The 20502-nt window shown below is 25.8% G+C and overlaps 1 protein-coding gene across 1 annotated transcript; it reads left to right on the top strand.

Moving 5' to 3' along the window:
* Positions 1-40: 40 nt before the first annotated feature.
* LOC107451447 (IC cytokine homolog beag) lies at positions 41-20115 on the top strand. Its single transcript, XM_043054985.2, has 20 exons — positions 41-211; positions 1955-2021; positions 4506-4613; positions 6081-6161; positions 7021-7090; positions 7190-7287; positions 7906-8020; positions 10008-10075; positions 11043-11086; positions 11714-11877; positions 12790-12947; positions 13327-13441; positions 13686-13727; positions 15109-15167; positions 16271-16372; positions 16460-16526; positions 17590-17678; positions 18283-18397; positions 19840-19883; positions 19963-20115. The coding sequence occupies exons 1-20, from the start codon at positions 196-198 to the stop codon at positions 19994-19996; spliced, it is 1656 nt and encodes a 551-aa protein (XP_042910919.1). The 5' UTR covers positions 41-195; the 3' UTR covers positions 19997-20115.
* Positions 20116-20502: the final 387 nt, after the last annotated feature.

Raw genomic sequence — 20502 nt, 5'->3', positions numbered from 1 at the left:
TTTTGTTGTACAAGCTATAAGCTAAATAAACTTTGACAAAAAAGTTGAAATATGAATACATTGACCTTAATTGTTGTACTCTTGGCCAACAAGTATATGCGTTATTAATCGTCTTAGTACTAGTTTAATTTCACTATATATTTTTATTCCGAACTTATATTTTTTTATCTCCATTGCCTATTACATAGCTTTATAATGCCGGATCGAGCTGGTATGTTCGTGGAAAATTTCTTACCTTTATTCATAGCTTTGTTATTGTTGATCTTTTAGTGGCTAAATGTCTGACTATTTTTCTTTATTTAAACTTGATAGACTGCATACCATAAACATTCACAACAATTTTCTTTAGATTCAGAATAAAATTATTTCAGAGTTTTTTTTCTAAAAATGGATATTAATTAAACTATATTTTTTGTAGCTAAGAAAAACGTATTAATATCGATCAGTATTTTACTGTAATAATCTAGAAGGTAGTATAATAGTTTTGAATCTTTTCTTAATATTTAATGTTTTTTGTTACTGAAGTCATGTTAAGAAGGATTTGTCAAAATTCTTGACTTGGGTGTGTAATTATGTTTTAAAAAAAAAAACATGCAGAAGTTTATCTGGGGTGGCCAGGAGTTATAGGGCCAGATGGGGTAAAGTAGGTACATGGATTAAAAATTTACCAAAATAACATGATGATACAAATTAAGGAGCATATTTAAAAACATAGATGAGTTTTCACATAAGTTTCTGCCTTAGTATGACATTTTTTATGAAATATATTTTTCCTTAAAATAACTAAATTGAATTAAAATACATGTCTGCCATAAATAGTAGAAACACTCTAAATTGCCACTATAGGTATTAACTTTTGCATTCTTATTTATATTACAATAAAACCAAAAACTATCACAGTTTCCTTGCTTTTTGGGGAAATTCTGTAGAGTTCAGCGAAAGTTACTGCATCCGAAGTAAAACCTTATGAAGCCATGAACATTAACTATTTAATTTAATAAAATGGTACCAAATAATAATAATTTTTTTAAAATAATATATTCATGATGCATTTATTTAAGAGTTTTATTTCTAACAGTGTTTTTTAGGGAAATATGTACTAAATTTAGAACTATACCATGTGTATATCAAAACATATTCTTTTGGTTGCATTACTGTAAGAAAACAGACAAAAGAGATAAGTTATGCTTCATAATTATTCCTTATGAATCCAGTGTATATAGAATGCATCGAATGAAATATGCATAAATTAAATTTTATGGTTTAGTTTTTGGGCCTTCTTTAAAAAATGCTCGGTTTCATACCCACTTTACTCTACTTTTCTAGTTGTTCCCTTTCTGTGACGTTTTATTTTAGTTTCTCTTGAGCTGCTGCCCTAAAGTTTCCAACACTTTGTGATTATTTTGTCACAGGTCTGGATGTGGAAATCTTCCATACGTTCTAACAGGAATTGCTTAGTGAAACTATCTTATTGATTTAAGTAGAATAAATTTTAAAAACGATACCGATCTGGGTAATAGCTACTAATTTCTCTGTTTTAGTTTGTCCCATTATGTTTTTTTCCCTCTAATATCTCTAGTACTTAATCCTGCAATTGCCGAAATTTAGTGATTTTTTTTTACTTACTGATACAAAGATCTTTTGTGGACGGAAGTTATTGATAGAATTTTAAACTTGTGATGATTCATCTATCATAGAATTTTTTTTTAAATTATTCACTGCAGTTTTTCTGTCTATAGCTTACTCACCATGTGTTTCTAATTTGCTTGATTTTTGTTTATGTTACAAAAATTAAAATGTTATTTCGATATTATATCTGTAAACACTTTAAAAATTCAATTTTATAATAGAGATTATGATTTTTATGTTTAGATACAATTTATATGCTGATGCCATATTTTACAAAATATATGTAATATTTTTAATTAAATCTAGATTATTAATCTTATTTCAGAGAGAGAACATGAGCCATTTTCCAATCCATTGCCACCATCTGAGATTTCTAGAAATGAGGATCATCCGTAAGTGAATTTTTTGAATTTAAACATTTCTTAATTAATAACTTTTCCTTGTTGTTCATGTAGTTCATATACATAAAAATAGATAGTCATTGAATAAATTGTTATTGTTAAATTTTTCCTCCTCAGCTTTTATATTTATTGTCAAAAATATATTTTTAAATCATACTTAAAACTTCATACTTTTTGTAATATGGTTTTCAGCTATGAAGTAATTTAATTTTTATAAAGTAGTTCCTGTGTTATTCTGGAGCAGTCTTATTCATACTAATTAATTTAAGTGTTTTTGATTATTTTAGATAAAATATGACAATACTTAAGTAACAAATAATTAAATAGAAATGAGTTGTACTTCATATAAAGATTTGTATCTTTAGCTGCAATAAACTGTTCTTTTTAACAGATTGTACAAAATTTAGTCTTGTCCAAAATAACCCTGAAATGCAGTAAAGCAGACATCTTCAAGACTGATTAAATTATCTGCTTAAAAGAAAGACACACTGATTCTCAAAGCTGAGACCTATTGAAATTTTTATGTTTGTTAAAAAGATACATAATTAGAAGAAGAAGAAAAATTCATTTAACCTTAATAATATTTGAATAATTAAGATCAAAGAAAACTGAATGAAAGTACAGTTTCATAATATACTGGGTAAAAATGTACTACATTTTCATTATAAATTCTTAGATCTTAATGATGTTTGCATCCTCAGTCTTTTAAATTTTTCATTGTTCGTCTGATTACTATTTCTTCACTAGAGTCCAGAAGTCCTCAAAGCAAATCTTCATTCTATTCAATCTGAATTTTCATGTTAGAGACCTGATCTGCCAAATCAAGTCTTTTTACTCAAACAACTATATTTGAACTATTATGAAACATTCAGTTTGGGTTGGTTTTTTGATTATGTAATATGGTCGTATTTAATGAACAACCTATTATTTTGCTTTATTTATTTAATCTCTTACTTGGTGCTTTAATCTAACGATTTCTCGCACCTATAATATACTAGCAGAAACAGAACTTTTTAATTTCCCCATACCAGCTAAAGCCAAACTGAGACACAGCAGAGCCACTATATTGGGAAAAAGATATTTCCTCCATTTTTGATGTGGTTGAATCCGATGCAGAGACCAATGATAGTTACACACTATCATTGGTCACTGCTAACTGGAGCAGAAAACTAGAACTCTTTTTCTTTTCCAAGTTTGTTTTGACCTTAAGAAGTGGAGTTGCCAACTTAGTTGAAATTAGAGGAAAAACAGATGGTGACTGCCAACATATAAATACAACATGTTGCTATGTTTATTATAATTTTTTTTATTACTGAATAAGTCTTAACATTTGGACATGCAGTTTACTTAGCTTAAACAAGTAGTTTAGGTCTTGTGCCAAGATTTTATTTTAATGTTTAAAATGTTACAAAGTTGTATTCATTTTTATTCAAGATTTACTTAATTGATAAAGTCAATTTTTAAGTGCTATGTCTTATTTTAATGTAATTAGCTTTCTTTTTGGGTTTAATATATTTTAATTGTAAGTCTAAAGTAAATCTCATGGTAAATTTCAATATACTTCTTATGTTGCGCCTATTATATGATAAAAGTTTTACAATCATTCGATAATTAATTTAAATTATTGGTTTAATGGCATGCTTAATCTCTTCTAAGAGTAGATACAGCAGTTCTATAAAGGTGTTGTGACTGACGAATAGTTCTAAATTCCATTTATACTTTGAAATGCCTCCCAGAAGTATGATGTTCAGTACAAAAACTGTTGGGCAATGCCTACCTGTAAGGTCCATTGAGTTACCATTGCACTCTTGAAAAACAAAAGAATTTTTTTATAAAGCTGTTTTGGAAAAACTTTTTAACTAATAAAAAGAACTTAACAAATATTTCTATAACTAATTAAAACTGTTGAGGGGCCAATTCATAAACTCCAGGTGTCCGTTTTGACCCGCAGACAATAGGTTTGGCAATCCTGCCCTCCTTATTTATTTCTTTTCATAAGAAATATTCAACACTTATGTAAAAAGAGATGTTTTATTAAACAAAAGACAAACAAAAAATTATGCCTAAAGTGAAAAGAATTTAAAATTCTTTTTATGATGTTATTATACTATGAGGTTCCACTGTAATGGTCAGCAATTAGGCATTATTATTAATTATGGCAATAGTAATGAAAGTTTTTATACCTAAAAATTGAGATTTTAAAAATAAAGAACATAAAAAGAGGTCCAGGAGATTTTAATTTTGAAAATAGTTTTAATTTATCCAGTTTTATTTTTTATCTGGTTGATTATCTAAAATACATTAGTTTTCTTGATAAAAAGTTCTGTCTAATATGTGCATTATTATTAATTAATCACATAAATTCAGAATGATTTATATGGGATAAAAAACAAAACAATTTGGTAAAAATATTGTAAAAAACAAGAATTTTTTTTAGTTCATAATTAATTAATTTTTCACTAACTCCCTCCTTAGGAGTCATCCGATGACAAATGAAGATTTTCGTAAACTTTTGATGACCCCAAGAGCACCTGCTCTAACTCCTGCTCCTGTTACTACAGAAGAAGTGAAAACTCATGCTGCGTAAGTATTTACGTTAGTTAAGCTGTTACACTAATTTTTTTGTATCGCTATCTTTACATGCTGATAGATGTTTTTTTTATTTATTTATTTAAATTAGCCCATTTAATTGTTACCTTCTGGATTTTTATGGAACTTTATTTTGTTCTACGAAAAAAAAATTATTATTATTTTTAATAATGAAAAAATCACTTTTGAAGAATTCAGGGGTCTGACTAGGTTTTTTTGAGAGGTACCTATTTTGTGGAAATTTAGACATAATTTNGTTATTAATGGCCATAATACTCTAAAACTAATTAGGTTCATTAGCTCATAAAGATTGAAGATTGGTATTGATTAAAATTAAGTCTAAAAAAGCTAAAATAATATTAGTAAATATATTCAACATAGAGATTAGAATGCTGAGACCAAATTAATAAATAAACGGAGAAAACAGAGAAAGTAGGAACTGACAAAATATTACTTAAAAAATTAGCCATCTGAAAATTTTAAATAAAGTCAATTCTAAAAGAACAGCAAAATATTTTTTTTTATTGATGAATACTTATAATCTCAATACATGAATCCAAAGCACAGCACAACATGTAAATTTGAAATTTCACCATTTAAATTTAAAAATTTGTGTTTAGGTTATTCTATTTATGTTATTCCATTTGAATACCATGCATTTGAATTCCATACCTCACGTAGAAACACAAAATTAGTATAATTAATTTTTCTAATTTCGAATTCAGTGCAAAAAACTATTTTTGTTACTCTTTTGTAAATACCAAACATACACCCATGCCTATGATTTTAGCAAGATTTGTGGAACGTTTGATGACAATTGTCGCCATGCTGAGATGGACCTTAATAACCAGACATGTTATGAAATTTAATAAATAATAATGTTCAATTCATAGTTTTTAAAGGCTCGTGGATCAGTCCCACTTTTATATTGTACCATTAAAATTCTCAATTTCTCTATGCATATTACATGAGGTTTTTATCTCAATAAAATTAGAAACAGTTTACATTGTTTTACAATGTTTCAATAAGTACAGTTTTCATATTACCTCATTATATTTGATTTTTCAAATTAATTTTCTTTTTATAAAGCTCTTTTATTTAAATGCATCTCCTTTATTCATAAAAAAGCAAAAGCTGGTATCCCCTTGTCTCTTGTGTTTAAATCAAACTAATTATTTAAAAAATTTTCCGTATGCAATAGTTTTTAACAATTTGAAGTAGAATTCATGTCATCCACTTCTGAAGAAAGGGAAAGTGAATTTTTACAATTGTTTTTATTAACAAAGCAATCCAAATTTGAATTGTTATTTTACTATGACTCTTGTTAACATCATGCATTTAGATATATCACACTTATTTTTTTCTTTTTGTCCTACAAAAAGTATTAAAGTCTATTTTGTCTATTGCTTTATCTATTAATAATTTTTGAATTAACAAAAATTAATTTCCTATTCCTTTTAGAACGAAGAAGCAGGATAGTGATTCTGATGATGAAAGTGGTACAGCTGATGAAAGAGCTGAAAGAAGAAAGCGAAAGAAAAAGTTTGTTTCCTTATAACTAATCTTGCTTAAATATTAATCTTAATATTCTTAATCTCGCTTATACTATTAATCTCATTCAGCTCCACTTAATAGCTTAAAGGATAATCAAATATTCCACTTAGAAGAAGAAAATTTAGTAAATTGTTTTATGTGGAAGCTATATTAAATTTCATTAATAACAAATTTAATTATTTTCCACTTCTTAATAGCATTAAACAGAAATATTGCATTCAATTTTTTTTTTTTTTTTGTAAAGAGATTTTTACATTAATTAGAATGAAATTTGCTTATTCAATTTAAGAAAAAAGGGAAACAAAACATTGTCTTAATTCTGGAGAGACGTTGATGTAAGTGAGCAAAGCAAAATGGTCATTATTGAATACAGAACTTATAGCTAGTTGTACAATGAATACAAAGAAAAATGGCTTACATTTTTTCCAAATGATCAGTGCAAAAACATTCTGTAAATAGTTTATAAAAAAGGGTTCAGAGTATCTGTGTGAGTGTACCAGTGAATGTGTCTTAGTGCGAAAAATAATAGCTTTATGTATTCTCTTCAGTGTTGTTTTTGTTACAATTTTAAATTGTTACAAATTTAGTAATTCAATGCTTAGATTATATTTATTAATAAATTTTTAACGGTGATTTATTTATTGAAAATGTTGCAATACATGTCATTTTCAATTAAAAATACATGGAATTATATTTATATTTGACTAATGCATCACCTCATTAATAGAATAAGCCTTTTATTTAACTGTAATTGGCTGGATCAAAGGTATTTCTTTAAGCATGACGGATCATTCTAATTGATAGTACACAAAGTCTTTATTATTATTTATTACAATTATCCTTTCAGGTATTATGCGTCTTTGAATAAGCAGCAAGAAGATAAGTTAGCAGAACTATCACAGAAATATCGAGACAGGGTAAAATATTTATTTTATTTTTAAAACTCTTTAGTTTTTTAAGTTAAAATTAGTATCTTATGTAAGATTTCTGTTTTCATCATGGTTTATCTTTTATAGGCCAAAGAGCGAAGAGATGGTGCAAACCCTGATTATCAAAATGAAGATCCAATCACATCAGCTGCTGGATACCGTGCTGTTGCTCCTGATGCAAAATCGTAATGATTACATTTTATTTTTTAGAGTCTGGTTTATTAGTATTTTTTTTTTTTTTTAGTTATTAAATTTTTTGAAAATATAATCTTTAAATTTATTTAAATTGGCGCTATAAACTACACTAAAAATTCAGACTCATTAACTTAGATTTATATGAGCTCCGGCTGTTCAAAATATTTGGTTTTACTCTTAAGCCGGTTATTAAAAGTGTATTTACTAGCAGACTTTCAAAGTATAACTTTCAATTTGAACAATTTTTCAATTTTTATTTAGCTTCATCCTGATTATCATTATTAATCCTCTCTTTATTATAATTTTATGCTTTCTCATTTTTAAAAAAAGAAATTCTCTTCATCTTATTATAATTTCTACAGTGAACATATTATTTTCTCAAGTAAAAGCAACATAAAAATGAGTTGTTTAAAGTTCATTGAACAAATATTTATAAAGTTTTTTTTTTCATGAATCATCATAGTAATAATTTATATTTACTGAACAAATTTTGTATCTGTTTTATTTTTTACTACACTAGTTATGGAATTTTCCGATAGCCTTTTTAATCACTTTCAACTTATGGAATAAGATTATTCAAATTATGCTTAGATTATGATATCTTTTAGGGGATTGGATGCTGCTGAAAGAAGGAGACAAATGATTCAAGAATCTAAATTTTTGGGTGGTGATATGGAGCATACTCATTTGGTGAAAGGTCTTGATTATGCTTTACTGCAAAAAGTATGCCTTTCTTCACGACAATTTATATGTTTTATATAACAATTTATATCTTATATGTTTCTTTTTTTTTATACCATTAGAGAATTGCCTAATTTTACAACTTTACTGCCTTGTTTTTTGTATTTTTTGAAAGACTCATGAGCTAACAAAAAACACATACTAGGAAACTTCCTTTTTTTATGGATGGATTTGAAAAAGTGACAAAAATCCTTTTTAGAGGAAAAAAGAAAATCAACATTGCAAAAACTACAAGTTAAATATTGAAAAAAAACCTAGATTCTTAAAAAAAATTAGTATGGTATTATTCTTAGTTTGACAAGGTTATTGTACTTCAATAAATAAAGATCAATATCTTCTCTTTTTTACATTGAACATCTGTACATTTTTGTGTAATTGAAATCTGAGACATAAATTTTACTACAGGTGTGTGCTTTAAACTTTACCTATAATTATAAACTTTACAACTTTACTTATATTATAAACTTTACAAATTAAGATTAACATATCTTGTGTAGTATTTGCATTACAGAAACATTTAAAATCATATTAACTTTACACTCATATATATTTTAAATTGTGGTTATCAGNAAATCTTGTGTAGTATTTCATGCTAAAATGTTTCATTTCAAAATCATGTTTCATTTTCATGTTAAAAATATCAATTACATTGTGCACATAATCATTATTTGTATGAAATATATTTCACTTGAAAATTTCATTCATAAGAACATGTACATTGTTTCAACTTGAAACATGCATTAAAGGTACAATCACCGCAAAATTTCTATAAATTCAAAATTGTATACTATCTAAATTAGCTATCATTAAATTAGCTATCATCAAAAAGTAAAAATATAATCAAAAAATTACTTTGAATTAAAGAGAGTTTTTTTTAAATTACCAAGTATTTATTCAATGCTTTAGATTCTAACTATTGTGTTATTGGGTCTGTTCCCTGACACAAAGCTTGTGGAGCTCGTTCCAAAATTCTGCAATTTTCGACACGTTTATCGCTTATCGGTTAATTTCTTGATTGATTCAATTCACAGTTTTCATGTGACATAATTCTTTTTTTAATAATAATTCTTTCATCAATATTTTAAATTTATCTATTAGAAAATTCAGCTACAATTTAAGTTGAATGCTTTAAAAATAACAAAATACAATTCCTGCATTTTACAAATTTAGGAGTCATTTTTACTGAATGTGTTTTGATCATTTAACTTAAAATGCACCTATCAAATTCCAAATTTGCTTTTCATATGAATTTTTATTTTGATGCAAGGGTGTCAAAGAATATTGTTGCTATAGTATTGGATGATATTGTGTCATCATCTTCGTCATCATCATGTTGGCCTAAAACTTGTATAGCTTATAAAATTCTATCTAGAATTTTATTTCTCAGGCTGTTACCATTCGTTACTGATATTTTGTATTTGAAAGAAAAGTTTGTTTTCACAACATTTAGATTCTACACAAAACAGTTTATTTATAACAAAAAGAAAATGACGAAATACCTACACTCTTTTCTTATGATGAAATCTGATTAAACTTTTCAGTCTTTTTTTGAAAAACATCGCCGAACAGTTTGGATCAAAAACTCCATGCAGCCAAACTGACTCAATGTTATGGGTCAGATAGGGTTATAATTAGAAATAAAAATAAAATAATTGCCAATAGGTTCTTAAAAATTGTCGCTATCTTAGGGTATAACATTCTAGAATATGATGTTTAAAAGAGGAAAAAAGAATGTAAAATTAAAATCCTTAATTATCTACCCTACTTGTTTTGACGTGTGAAATGTTTCATGTTGTTAATAAAGTACCTTCAAAAACGTGAGTTGCCTTTTTTTTTTTATAAGGTGTTCAATGAATAGGTAATCTTGATAATTTTTAAAAAAAGATTTAGTTTGCTTATTTTTTGTTTTATAAAGGAATTCCTCTCAGCTCTTAGAACACTTATATATGCTTGACTTTTTTCATTTCAGGTTCGGAGTGAAATTACTTATAAGGAAAAAGAAGATGAAGAACTGGAAAGCCAGAGAATAAAACACAAGTAGGATATTTTCATGCTTATATAATAAAACATGTGAAATGTTAATGGTTCAAATTTAAATTAAATTTTACAAGTTGAACGTAGTAAATTCACAATATTCATTCTGTGCATTTATAAAACACTGTTATTTATAAAAGTAGCACTTGAATGTGCAGTTTTCTAGTCTATGCAATTTATATACAAATCCACTGACAGGGCATATATAATTCCAGTCAGTTTTTTTGAAACCCTCCTCTTTCTTTTTTCACCAGTTTTTTTTTTTGAACAATAGGAATCTTTTTTTTTTTTTTTTTTTTTTTTTTTTTTTTTTTTTTTNTTTTTTTTGTTTTGTTTTTTGTATTTTTTTGAAAGACTCATGAGCTAACAAAAAACACATAGGGGAGAGTTGGATAAAACGGGATACCATTATTGTTTTTATTTAATACGGAATATCTGTTAAGGTAAACCATACATTATTTTTTTTGTAGCTACAACATTTATTGAAGAACACAAAAAACATATTTTAAATTAATTTTAATGACTGTGAAATAGAAAAACAAATTAATTTCCAAACTCTTACATATCCTGTTTTAGCATACTTGGGTTGGATAAAACGGGATAGGGTTTACAATGTTTAATTTTTTGCATATATATAAANGATCAATATCTTCTCTTTTTTACATTGAACATCTGTACATTTTTGTGTAATTGAAATCTGAGACATAAATTTTACTACAGGTGTGTGCTTTAAACTTTACCTATAATTATAAACTTTACAACTTTACTTATATTATAAACTTTACAAATTAAGATTAACATATCTTGTGTAGTATTTGCATTACAGAAACATTTAAAATCATATTAACTTTACACTCATATATATTTTAAATTGTGGTTATCAGATTTTTAATTGGAGGGTATAAAAAAAGTGTTTAATTCATTCAAACCTTTCATTAAAACAAAACTAATCATTGATTTATGATTTTAGGGATAAAGATGAAGAAGAAGAAATCCATTTCCGAACTAAATTGGGTAAGTTTGTATTCTTATAATTCAATTCCGCTCAATTTTTAACATCGCACTATAAGTCATAGACTATAACTTGTTTTATTAAAAAATTTCTCTTGCATTTTAATTACTGAATATCTCGTCAATTTTTCAAACCCCTAATGTATGATTTTTTTCCCCCTCCAAATGAGTTGAAGTAACAAAAGAGTTACAGTTCCTGTGAACCATATTATTTAAAAAAAGTTATAAAAGATTAATGACTTATGTAAGATTTAATTTAAATCCTTTTAAAAATTAAATGCTATAGTTTCAATCTTCTTTCATTTGCAAGATATTTATTGACTGTGTTATATGATATAATAGTATTATGCTTTACTTGACACAGTTGTTTTGAAGAAAAATAAATTAAAGAAATACAACAAAAGTGAACAGCTATACCAATAATAAGAAATCTAACAATTTTCTAAGAAGCAATTCTGTCCATTTACATAGAATTGTTATTGATTACAAACTTAATTAACTGCACATTTTTTCATATTTTATGATAAAAATTCTAAGATTTTTTTTTTTTAATAATTTTTCTTTCCATTGCTGATAATTTCAGTATGATGATATTGTTTTCCTGAAAATCTTTGCATTCTTTGCTTATAGGTAAAAATATCTATCGTCAAGTATTTAGGCATAGGTACTGTGAAAGGAGTGAACTTTTTCTTCCTAACAGAATGGCTTACATCATTGATTTAGAAGATGAATTTGCTGAAAGTGATATCCCAACAACATTGTTGAGAAGCAAAGCTGATTGCCCTAGTTTTGAAGTGAGTTTTGTAAATTGTTACTGTTGTTGAATCTTTTCAAGAATTTTCTATTTAATTTTGGTAAAATATTTTAAATTACTGTTGTGAGTACACAATTACAGTTAATTTGAGATTCAGGCATAGTTTACTTGATGTGTTTTTTTCTGTCAGTTTTATCCAATAACCCTTTGATGCAATAGGCTTGGGCATCAGTGAACCTTAAATATATATTTTTTTTCTGACACTTTAATTACAAGTAAAAGTATATTTCAATATTTTTTAATTATAAAAAACAATCTGATGCTTATTCAAAAAATCTGATTGATTATCGGAATCATTCCTATTCAAACTTTATCAAATTGATCTTGTATAAATTAAAAAATTGATTTTGTATAAATTAAAAATATTTAAATTTTTCAAAATTTCAATAACTGTTTCTCTTAGATCTAAATAACCCAAAACTTGAAAAATTATTGTTTGTAAGTAAGCTGTGTTTAGAAGATTTTACCTTTAGCACAGAAAAAAAAACTTGTGTTTTGTGCTGTATTTCATGACCAAAATTATAAAAGTACTAATTATAATATTTTTCACTTATTTTAACATAAACTAATATAAGATAATGAAAAACGTATGAAAAATATGTTCAATACAAATTCTGCATCAAACGGTTAAAGTTAATTAAAACTGGTTTTAAATGAAGGGACTTAAAAAAATAGCTATTACCATTTTTTTTAAGTTTTACTTTCTAGAATTGCTTGCTGTGAATCTGCAGTTCTTATGATTTTAAAAGTTTGAAAAGAAATTGTAATGGGGTAAAAATAGGTGATATCAATTTAAAAGAAAAAACATTTTAAACAAATAACTATAATATAGGTTGTATTAATAAAATGTCTATATTAATTATGTTCTTAAAAATATATCTCTTTTTTTTAGTCACAAACTACACTTACCACTAATGATATAGTTATTAAGAAACTCACTCAAATCCTGTCATATTTAAGACAAGGCATTCACAATAAAAGAGGCAAGAGGAAAGACAAAGGAAAACTAAAAGAAGAAGAAATAAAGCGTCCAAAACTTGCTGATGATAGGTTTGTGAACCTTATTCATGTATTTAGTAACTTTAGAACTTTTTTAGAAATAATAAACTTATTCGTTTTGAAATTTTCACTTCAAATTTTTCTCTCAATGTTATTTATTTGATAAATAGACATACATTTAATCTAGCCCCAATTTAAATGAATGAGAGATTTTTAATAAATTGTCATGTTTATTAAAAAGTAAAAAAGTCTGTCTAAAATCCTATTAAGAGCATAACTAAGTTTTAATGACAAATCTTTCTTAAACTTCAAAAAAATTTATTTTAACTAAAAATTTTATTACCAAGTGTAAAAGTGTTAAGAAACGCTTTATTATAAAGGAATTTGATAATTTTATTTACAAAATGATTTTTTTATTTTATTTTTACAGTATTTTTGGAGACATTGGGGATTATGTACCAACTTTGGAAAAGAAAGATAAAACTGATAAAAACCCTTCAGAACCTGAAAAAAGGAAATCTTACTTTGAAAAACCACGAACTGATGTATGTATATTCTAATATTATTATTTTATATTACTTATTTTTTACATTACATATTTTTGATACTATATATTTTAAATTAAAGAAGTCAAGATTTTAAGTCTTTATATTATTGCAGTTATCTTTTGCTGCTTTTTTCTGAATAATTTTGATTTTGCAGTTACATATTTATTTTTCATTCAACTCTATGTTATACAGTTTATAATTTTTTTTGACTGTTTAAAAAATTTTTAAATTGCTTTTGTAGGATGAAAGAAGGCGAGAAGAGAAGCAGCGTGATGCTAAGAATGTATGTATTTTTCAAGAACAATCTTCAGCTTTTATATTTCTATATCTTTCATTTTTTAAACTTAATATTGATATCATATTTATGTTTATTGATCATCAGAACTATATATCACATTGAGCATTAATCCTGACGTTTGTGAAATTTGGAAGTTTCAAGTGCAGGCTTTTCAGTTTGAAAAAAAAAAAGGTTTTCTTTATATATTATTAAATGAAGAAGACATGCTGGGCAGGAAAATATTTTTTAAATTATAGCTGGGTGGTATGTAATTAAATATTGCAATATATTGTCAGGAGTTTTCATGATATTATATTTTTTAATTGGAATTGATTTTTATTATTTCTTACATTTGTCAATGTATTTTTTCTTCAAATGAAATTTATCAACACTTCCATAAATATCATTATTGATAATACTCGTGATATAGCCTAGCTCGTTTATTCATTTGACTTTAATGTTATTGGCTTCATAGTTTTTATCCTTCTCCCAATTGATTTTGAAAAATTTTAAATCCAAGCTTTTGTTAATGTTAGTATACATTTTTCTTCTGATATATATATATATATTTGATTTAACATATAGAAATCATAGTCTTAGACTCAACTTTGAAAGCTTCCAGGTAATTTATAGTTTATTCATGAAAATAATTTATGCATCCTACTTTATTGTGAAAAAAAAAGAAAAAAAAACAGAGTGATTCTCCGCAATTGTAGATTTTTAAAATTGTTATAGGTCGAAACTTAACATGTACCTGTAAACCTACAAATCAATGTAGGAAACAAATTGAAAAATTAAGAACAACTACAAATAGAACTGAGTCTTATGTTCCTATTTATTTATTTATGTTCTGGCGTAGAAAGACTATCAATGTTATCAAAATAGTTGCTAGTGTCAAATCTTGCAATTGATATTTTTTATCTATTTTCTTTAAAATTTTAAAAAGTAAATGCTATTTTTTTTAACTTGGCAAATATATTTACACTTTTGTGTGATTATCACTCTAAAGTATATAACGCTTATTTAGAAATAAGCAAAGGAATATTATTTTTAACTTTAACAATTTAATGACAAGTATTTGTTTTTTCTCATTTAATTCATATAATTTTAAAAGTTGTTCTCCATACTTCTAATCCTCTTAATTCTAGGCATTTAGTCTAAAATAAACTTCTAAAGAAAAATCACCAAAAATTAGTTGAAAGCACTGTAATTTTAATCTAAGTACAGAATTGGCACAATAAGTGTGTACTTATACCACAATCTACAGATAAAAAGGTATTTTCAAGATTGTTAGAATTGTTTATTCATCTAATTGTAATTGTCATTTGATTTGCAAAGATAAAAATTACGAATAAAAAAATTAACAGTCAATGTTACTTTTTTTAAGGAATGGGATAGTGTGCTCTCTGGAGATTATGAAAATGCTGATCACTCTAAAGATAGACTGTAAGTTTTATTTAAAAATTTGATATATTCTCTTGTGTTTAATACTAAGTTTGTTTTATTTATGTTTATTTTCGAAGCAGCAATTGTCATTAGTATAATTAAATGCATACATATATATTAGCTGTAATTATGATTCAAGACATTCCATTGCAAAATTAATTTTAATTAAGAATTATGTTGCATTGTAATAAGATAAAAAAAAATAACATTTTTGTTTTATTTCTTCATTACTCTGTATTATGTTTATTGAAACTGCCAGGAATCTAAGAAATGTGATTTCTTACAACCACCAATAAATTTAGCTTCCTTAACACAAAATCTCCTGTTCATTATTTATTGGACAAACCAAAAGCTCTAAAAAGGATTAATTAACATTGTATATCTGTCTTTAAGTAAGAAGTGTTTAAATCTTCAATTGCTGAACATTAACTGCAATTTTGCATTTGATTTTGTAAAAATTTAGCCATATTGATTAACGAGAACAATTATGTTCTTAAATTTTTCTCTGTTGCTTGGAAAAACTTGTTTAAGTATTTTTGTGTTTTTATGTTATGTTCTAACTTATCATTTTTTTTTTTACTCTTTTATCAATATTATAATTTTTTTTTAAAAATTGCTCCTTTCCATTATTCTTTTTGCATTGTAGTATTCCTTACTGTCTGATAAAGGCAGCTTGTTTCTCCTGAAACTTGTTGCTTTTATCTTCTGTGCATGCTGTTTTAAGAAGAAATTAAGAAATTTTTTCTCATTCAACTTTGCTATTTGTTATGACTAGAAAAATTGGCTAATAATGTTTATTCTATTATTTAATATTAATTTATTGTTTTTCCTCATATACATGCAATTCATAATAGCTATAAAATGCTTGCTTTCCTCAATATAGAATTATGTGATACTATGTGTAGATAGAAAGTGCATGCTAAATTTAAAAAAGTTCTAAGAAATATTCTTGACATAAAAAATATAATGTAGATGCTTAAATATATTTACTGTGATGTTCCTTCTATGAAGTTAGTTGATAAAACAAATAATAATATTGTATCGATACACTATTAAATCTCTGTTTCAAAAAGACTTAACAGGCAATTTTTTTTATTTTTTAGTTTGATGAGTGTGTTGAAAGGTGATGACAGCAGGCTAAAGGCTAAGTTAACTAGCAAACTTGAAAGAGATGTTCCTGAAAGTTACGCTGAATGCTATCCAGGGTAAATATATTTTATGATATGGAAAACTTCTTTGATTTTTATGTGTATATCCGATGACAGTAATTATTTTTATTAACATTGTTACAGAGCTCCTGAAAATGAAGATGCTGTTGCAGACAGTGATGATGAAGTTGATTATTCTAAGATGGATATGGTAAATATGGTCATGACTTTGTTTGAAGAAATAAAACAATTACTTTAAAAAAAAAAAGAAGTTAAATTTCAAAATGAAATTGTTGTACCAATACATATATTTTTAATAAGCTAGTTTTTCTTATTTATTGGCATATTTTAAAGCTGTTAAACATTTTGAAATTGGCTTTTATTACACTTTTTTTACTTCATATTAACTATTATTAATCTTCGTAACCTTAGTTTATTTTACACTCTCTTACAATACTAAAAATTTTAAAATTATCAAAATTTATTCTAGATTTTTTATTTTATACCAAAAATTTCAAATTGACTGTAACTACTTTTGTTGTTCTTCCTTATTAACATATTGTATTTCAGTTATTTAGTTATAACAAGTTTAAAAGGTCTATATAAAAAAAATATTTTGCTGTTTAATTGTATTATTCTTTTATCAGAATTGTAATATTCTTTTATCAGAATTGTATATTCTTTTATCTTAACAGTTCAGGGGTTTGGTCCAAAAACATCACCTTTATGTTGTTGTTAATGAAAAAGCTTTTGGTGTTAGGACCTAGTAATCCAAATTGCTCGTGTAACTTAAAAAAGAAAAATATGGAGCAAGTTTTTAACTTTAATACATTATGAGTTTCATGAAAAAGAGTTAAAATTGAGTACTTTTCATTTATATGGAAACTATTGTTTTCAAGTCTTTACAAAGCCAAAAGCTGATAAACCTTTAACTTATGATATTACTAAACTTTTTAATATCTAAAGAGTCTTTTTTTGTCATCAAAAATAGCATTTTTTCAAACTCATTATTGTTATACTTACAACTAAAAACTGTAAGCATTAACTGCTTACAGTTGTTGAAATTGTTCTAAAAGCTTTTTTTTTTTTTAAATATATATATTTTCTTTTCTTAATATTTACATAATAATTTTGAGAACAAATCTTTACTTTAATTCAATGGTAAAAACAAATTAAAAAGATAATAGAATTTCACTTTGAAAATCATTTTATTTGTTAAAATTTTTCATGAATTATTGAAAATTTTATTTTCTACCTTTTTTTGCTCTTTACAGGGTAACAAGAAAGGTCCTATTGGCCGTTGGGATTTCGATACTGCTGAGGAATACAGTGATTACATGAGCCACAAGGAAGCTTTACCAAAGTAAGACTTCACTGAAATTGAGTATTATCAATTATCTAGTGATTAAAAAAATGTATAAAAAGGGTGATTTATATATATATGCAAACTTAGATAAAATTAATAACTTTCTGCAATCAATTTATTGACTCCCTATTGATTTCACCTGAAATTTGTTCAAAAAATCACTAATTTCCTTTTAAAAATTTAGCAGCTTTTTGAAGTTATAAGACTTGTTATTGACACACCAAATTTTTTGTTATTGTATCCATTTTTTCTAAAATTGTCTATGTGGTAGAATATAGAATTTTGGACAGTTTATTTTTTTCTTCTAAATTGTGTATTTTTTGTTATACATGGTATACTTATACAAAGCATTATTAAAATGCATATGCATTGTATATATTTTAAGTCTACTCTACAATTCATTTATTAAGTAATCAGAACTTACTGTGTATTGTAATAAGTAATATTAAATAACTTTCTATGATTGTGACAAATTTTATGCAAGCTGCATTCACACGTTTGTGTTTATTAATATATATATATATTGTATCATGGATCTTTTGTACTTTTTTACTGTATAAATGTACTTGTATACAATTTAGAAATTGAATACTTATTTTAGGGCTGCTTTTCAATATGGTGTCAAGATGGCTGATGGTAGGAAAACTCGTAGAACTGGAACTGGGAAACGAGATGAGAAGACCAAGCTGGATCGTGAACTTCAGAAAATTAATCAAGTAAATACATTACTTTCACTCTAGCTCCATATTAAATGTGTAGTTTATGTATTGTTCTCATATCCTATGTCAGTTGGAAGTATTTATTTTGACATTTTTTTTTCTTTTGAGTATGAAATTAAGATGTATGTTAATTAAATTTTAAAGTAGCATACTTTCTAATATTTTTATTATAATGAGAGGACATAAAACATGACAAATGTAAGTTAATGGGAGAACTTTTCTCTCTCTTTCTATATTTCTTGTGTATTTGAGCAGGTGTTATTCTAGCAAAATTGTGCTTCAATAAAATTGTGACTAACTTTTAAAAATTGTAGGGTAAATCTCAATTGAAATTGCAATAATTGAAAGCTGTTCAGCAGTTCATAACCCAAAACATCAGTGTAAAGTATTTGAAATAATAAAAGATCTAAGATACAAATGTGATTGATTGAAACCGTGTATATCAACATTAAAGTTTTCACCATTTAATCTTATGCTTGCCTGACATTGATGGAGTTTTTATTATTTTATTTCAATGGGGGGGGGGATCAAAGCTGTGATCAGTATTGTTATTTCTAGAAAAAACACTTTACATGCAACACAACGTGATTAGAAAAGAGTGTTATAAAAGGTTATTTATTATCATATATGAAATTAGATTTAAAATGTTTGCTAATGATAATAAAATGTTAAATGAATGATTTCTGTTATTTTGCATAGTGTTTTCAAATAAACTCTGTTAAGAAAATATTAAAAAAGAGAAAAATTTTGATGCATGCATTTTTTAAAATTGCTGAAAGGATCTTTAATCTGAGAAATGTTTTCTTTGCTTAAAAATACAGTGCAATGATTGGATAATTTAAGGCATTCACCATCTGTACTGACAACAACAGCTTCTTTTCACTCCTTGTAAGTCAGTGCTGCAAACCTAAATGGGAAGCATTTGAAATAACATATCACCTTGAATAATATTAACCAATATAAATAATTTGCGAAGAACATTTTTCCTCGTGTTTTCTTGAGCCCTTTTGTGTTTCAGCTCTGAGGAAAGTTCTTGTTTATAAAACAAGAACTGAGAAGGGGGGAAAAAAAACTTCTGATCTGGAATTTGTATTCTGATTAATGCTAAATTTTTTATTCCATCATTATAAAAAAAAGTATATGAATTTATGTTTTCTACAACAGCTCAGTAATTATAAAAACAAAAAGCTTTGCTATTGTGTAATGTCTCCGAGATTAATTTATTAAATTTGTTATATATTTTTGTTTTATTTGTTGTGTTTCATATGAGTTTTACTATATGAATTAAGTGAATTTCTTTTATAAAACTGTACAAAAATACTGATTATAATTTTTTTAAATTAGAAGTACAGTAAGGAAGTACTATTATAATGTATGCTACAATGTTAACACTTGTATCATATGCTTTAAAAGAGTAATTTAATTTTGTCTCTTTTTAGATCATTGCTCGTAAAAAGGATACTGGTTCTTTCTCAACTGGAGTGTAAGTGAATTATTTTGTTATTTATTTTTAAATGCTTTTGTTTAACAAGATGTTTTAATATTTAATTTTTTTCTTTTAGGGGAACGCCTGAATACAAGAGACCTCGTTATTAAAAAGTTCCAGTATCATCTGGTATATATGCCTATTTCAAATATATATTCTCTTTGTATTTACTCATGTGTCAATGCCTGTATATATATTAATCTGAAATAAATTAATGATATTAGTCTGACTTTTGGAATTTGTTTTTCTTATATAGTTTTTGTGTGTTATTTTAAACTGTTAGTACTATTTCAAATAATAATATGCAGGTGAAAGATTTGCAGAATTTTTCAAGTATATTTTCTAAAAGTGCATGAAGCTAAATTTGAATCCTTGATCTTCATGAAGTGATAAAGCAAACTAGATATTATGACAAGCAACTGATTCAAGACTGATTATTATAATAACCAAGAGGATTAACATAGCAAAAAATTTGCAGTTTTATTACGTTTAAGGAGTTAAGCTAATAAAATGAAAGAAAAAAAATTAAGGTGCCTAAAATATTAAAGAAAAATGTTAATGTAATGAGCAGGAAAAATGCCTAAGTACCCAAAATTAGAATTTTTGTGCAGCACCT

This window comes from Parasteatoda tepidariorum, chromosome 2 (assembly GCF_043381705.1).
Source record: "Parasteatoda tepidariorum isolate YZ-2023 chromosome 2, CAS_Ptep_4.0, whole genome shotgun sequence".
In the NCBI taxonomy this organism is placed as follows: domain Eukaryota; kingdom Metazoa; phylum Arthropoda; class Arachnida; order Araneae; family Theridiidae; genus Parasteatoda; species Parasteatoda tepidariorum.
Note: the sequence above shows the minus strand (reverse complement) of the source record. Positions and strands in the feature narration are given on the sequence as shown.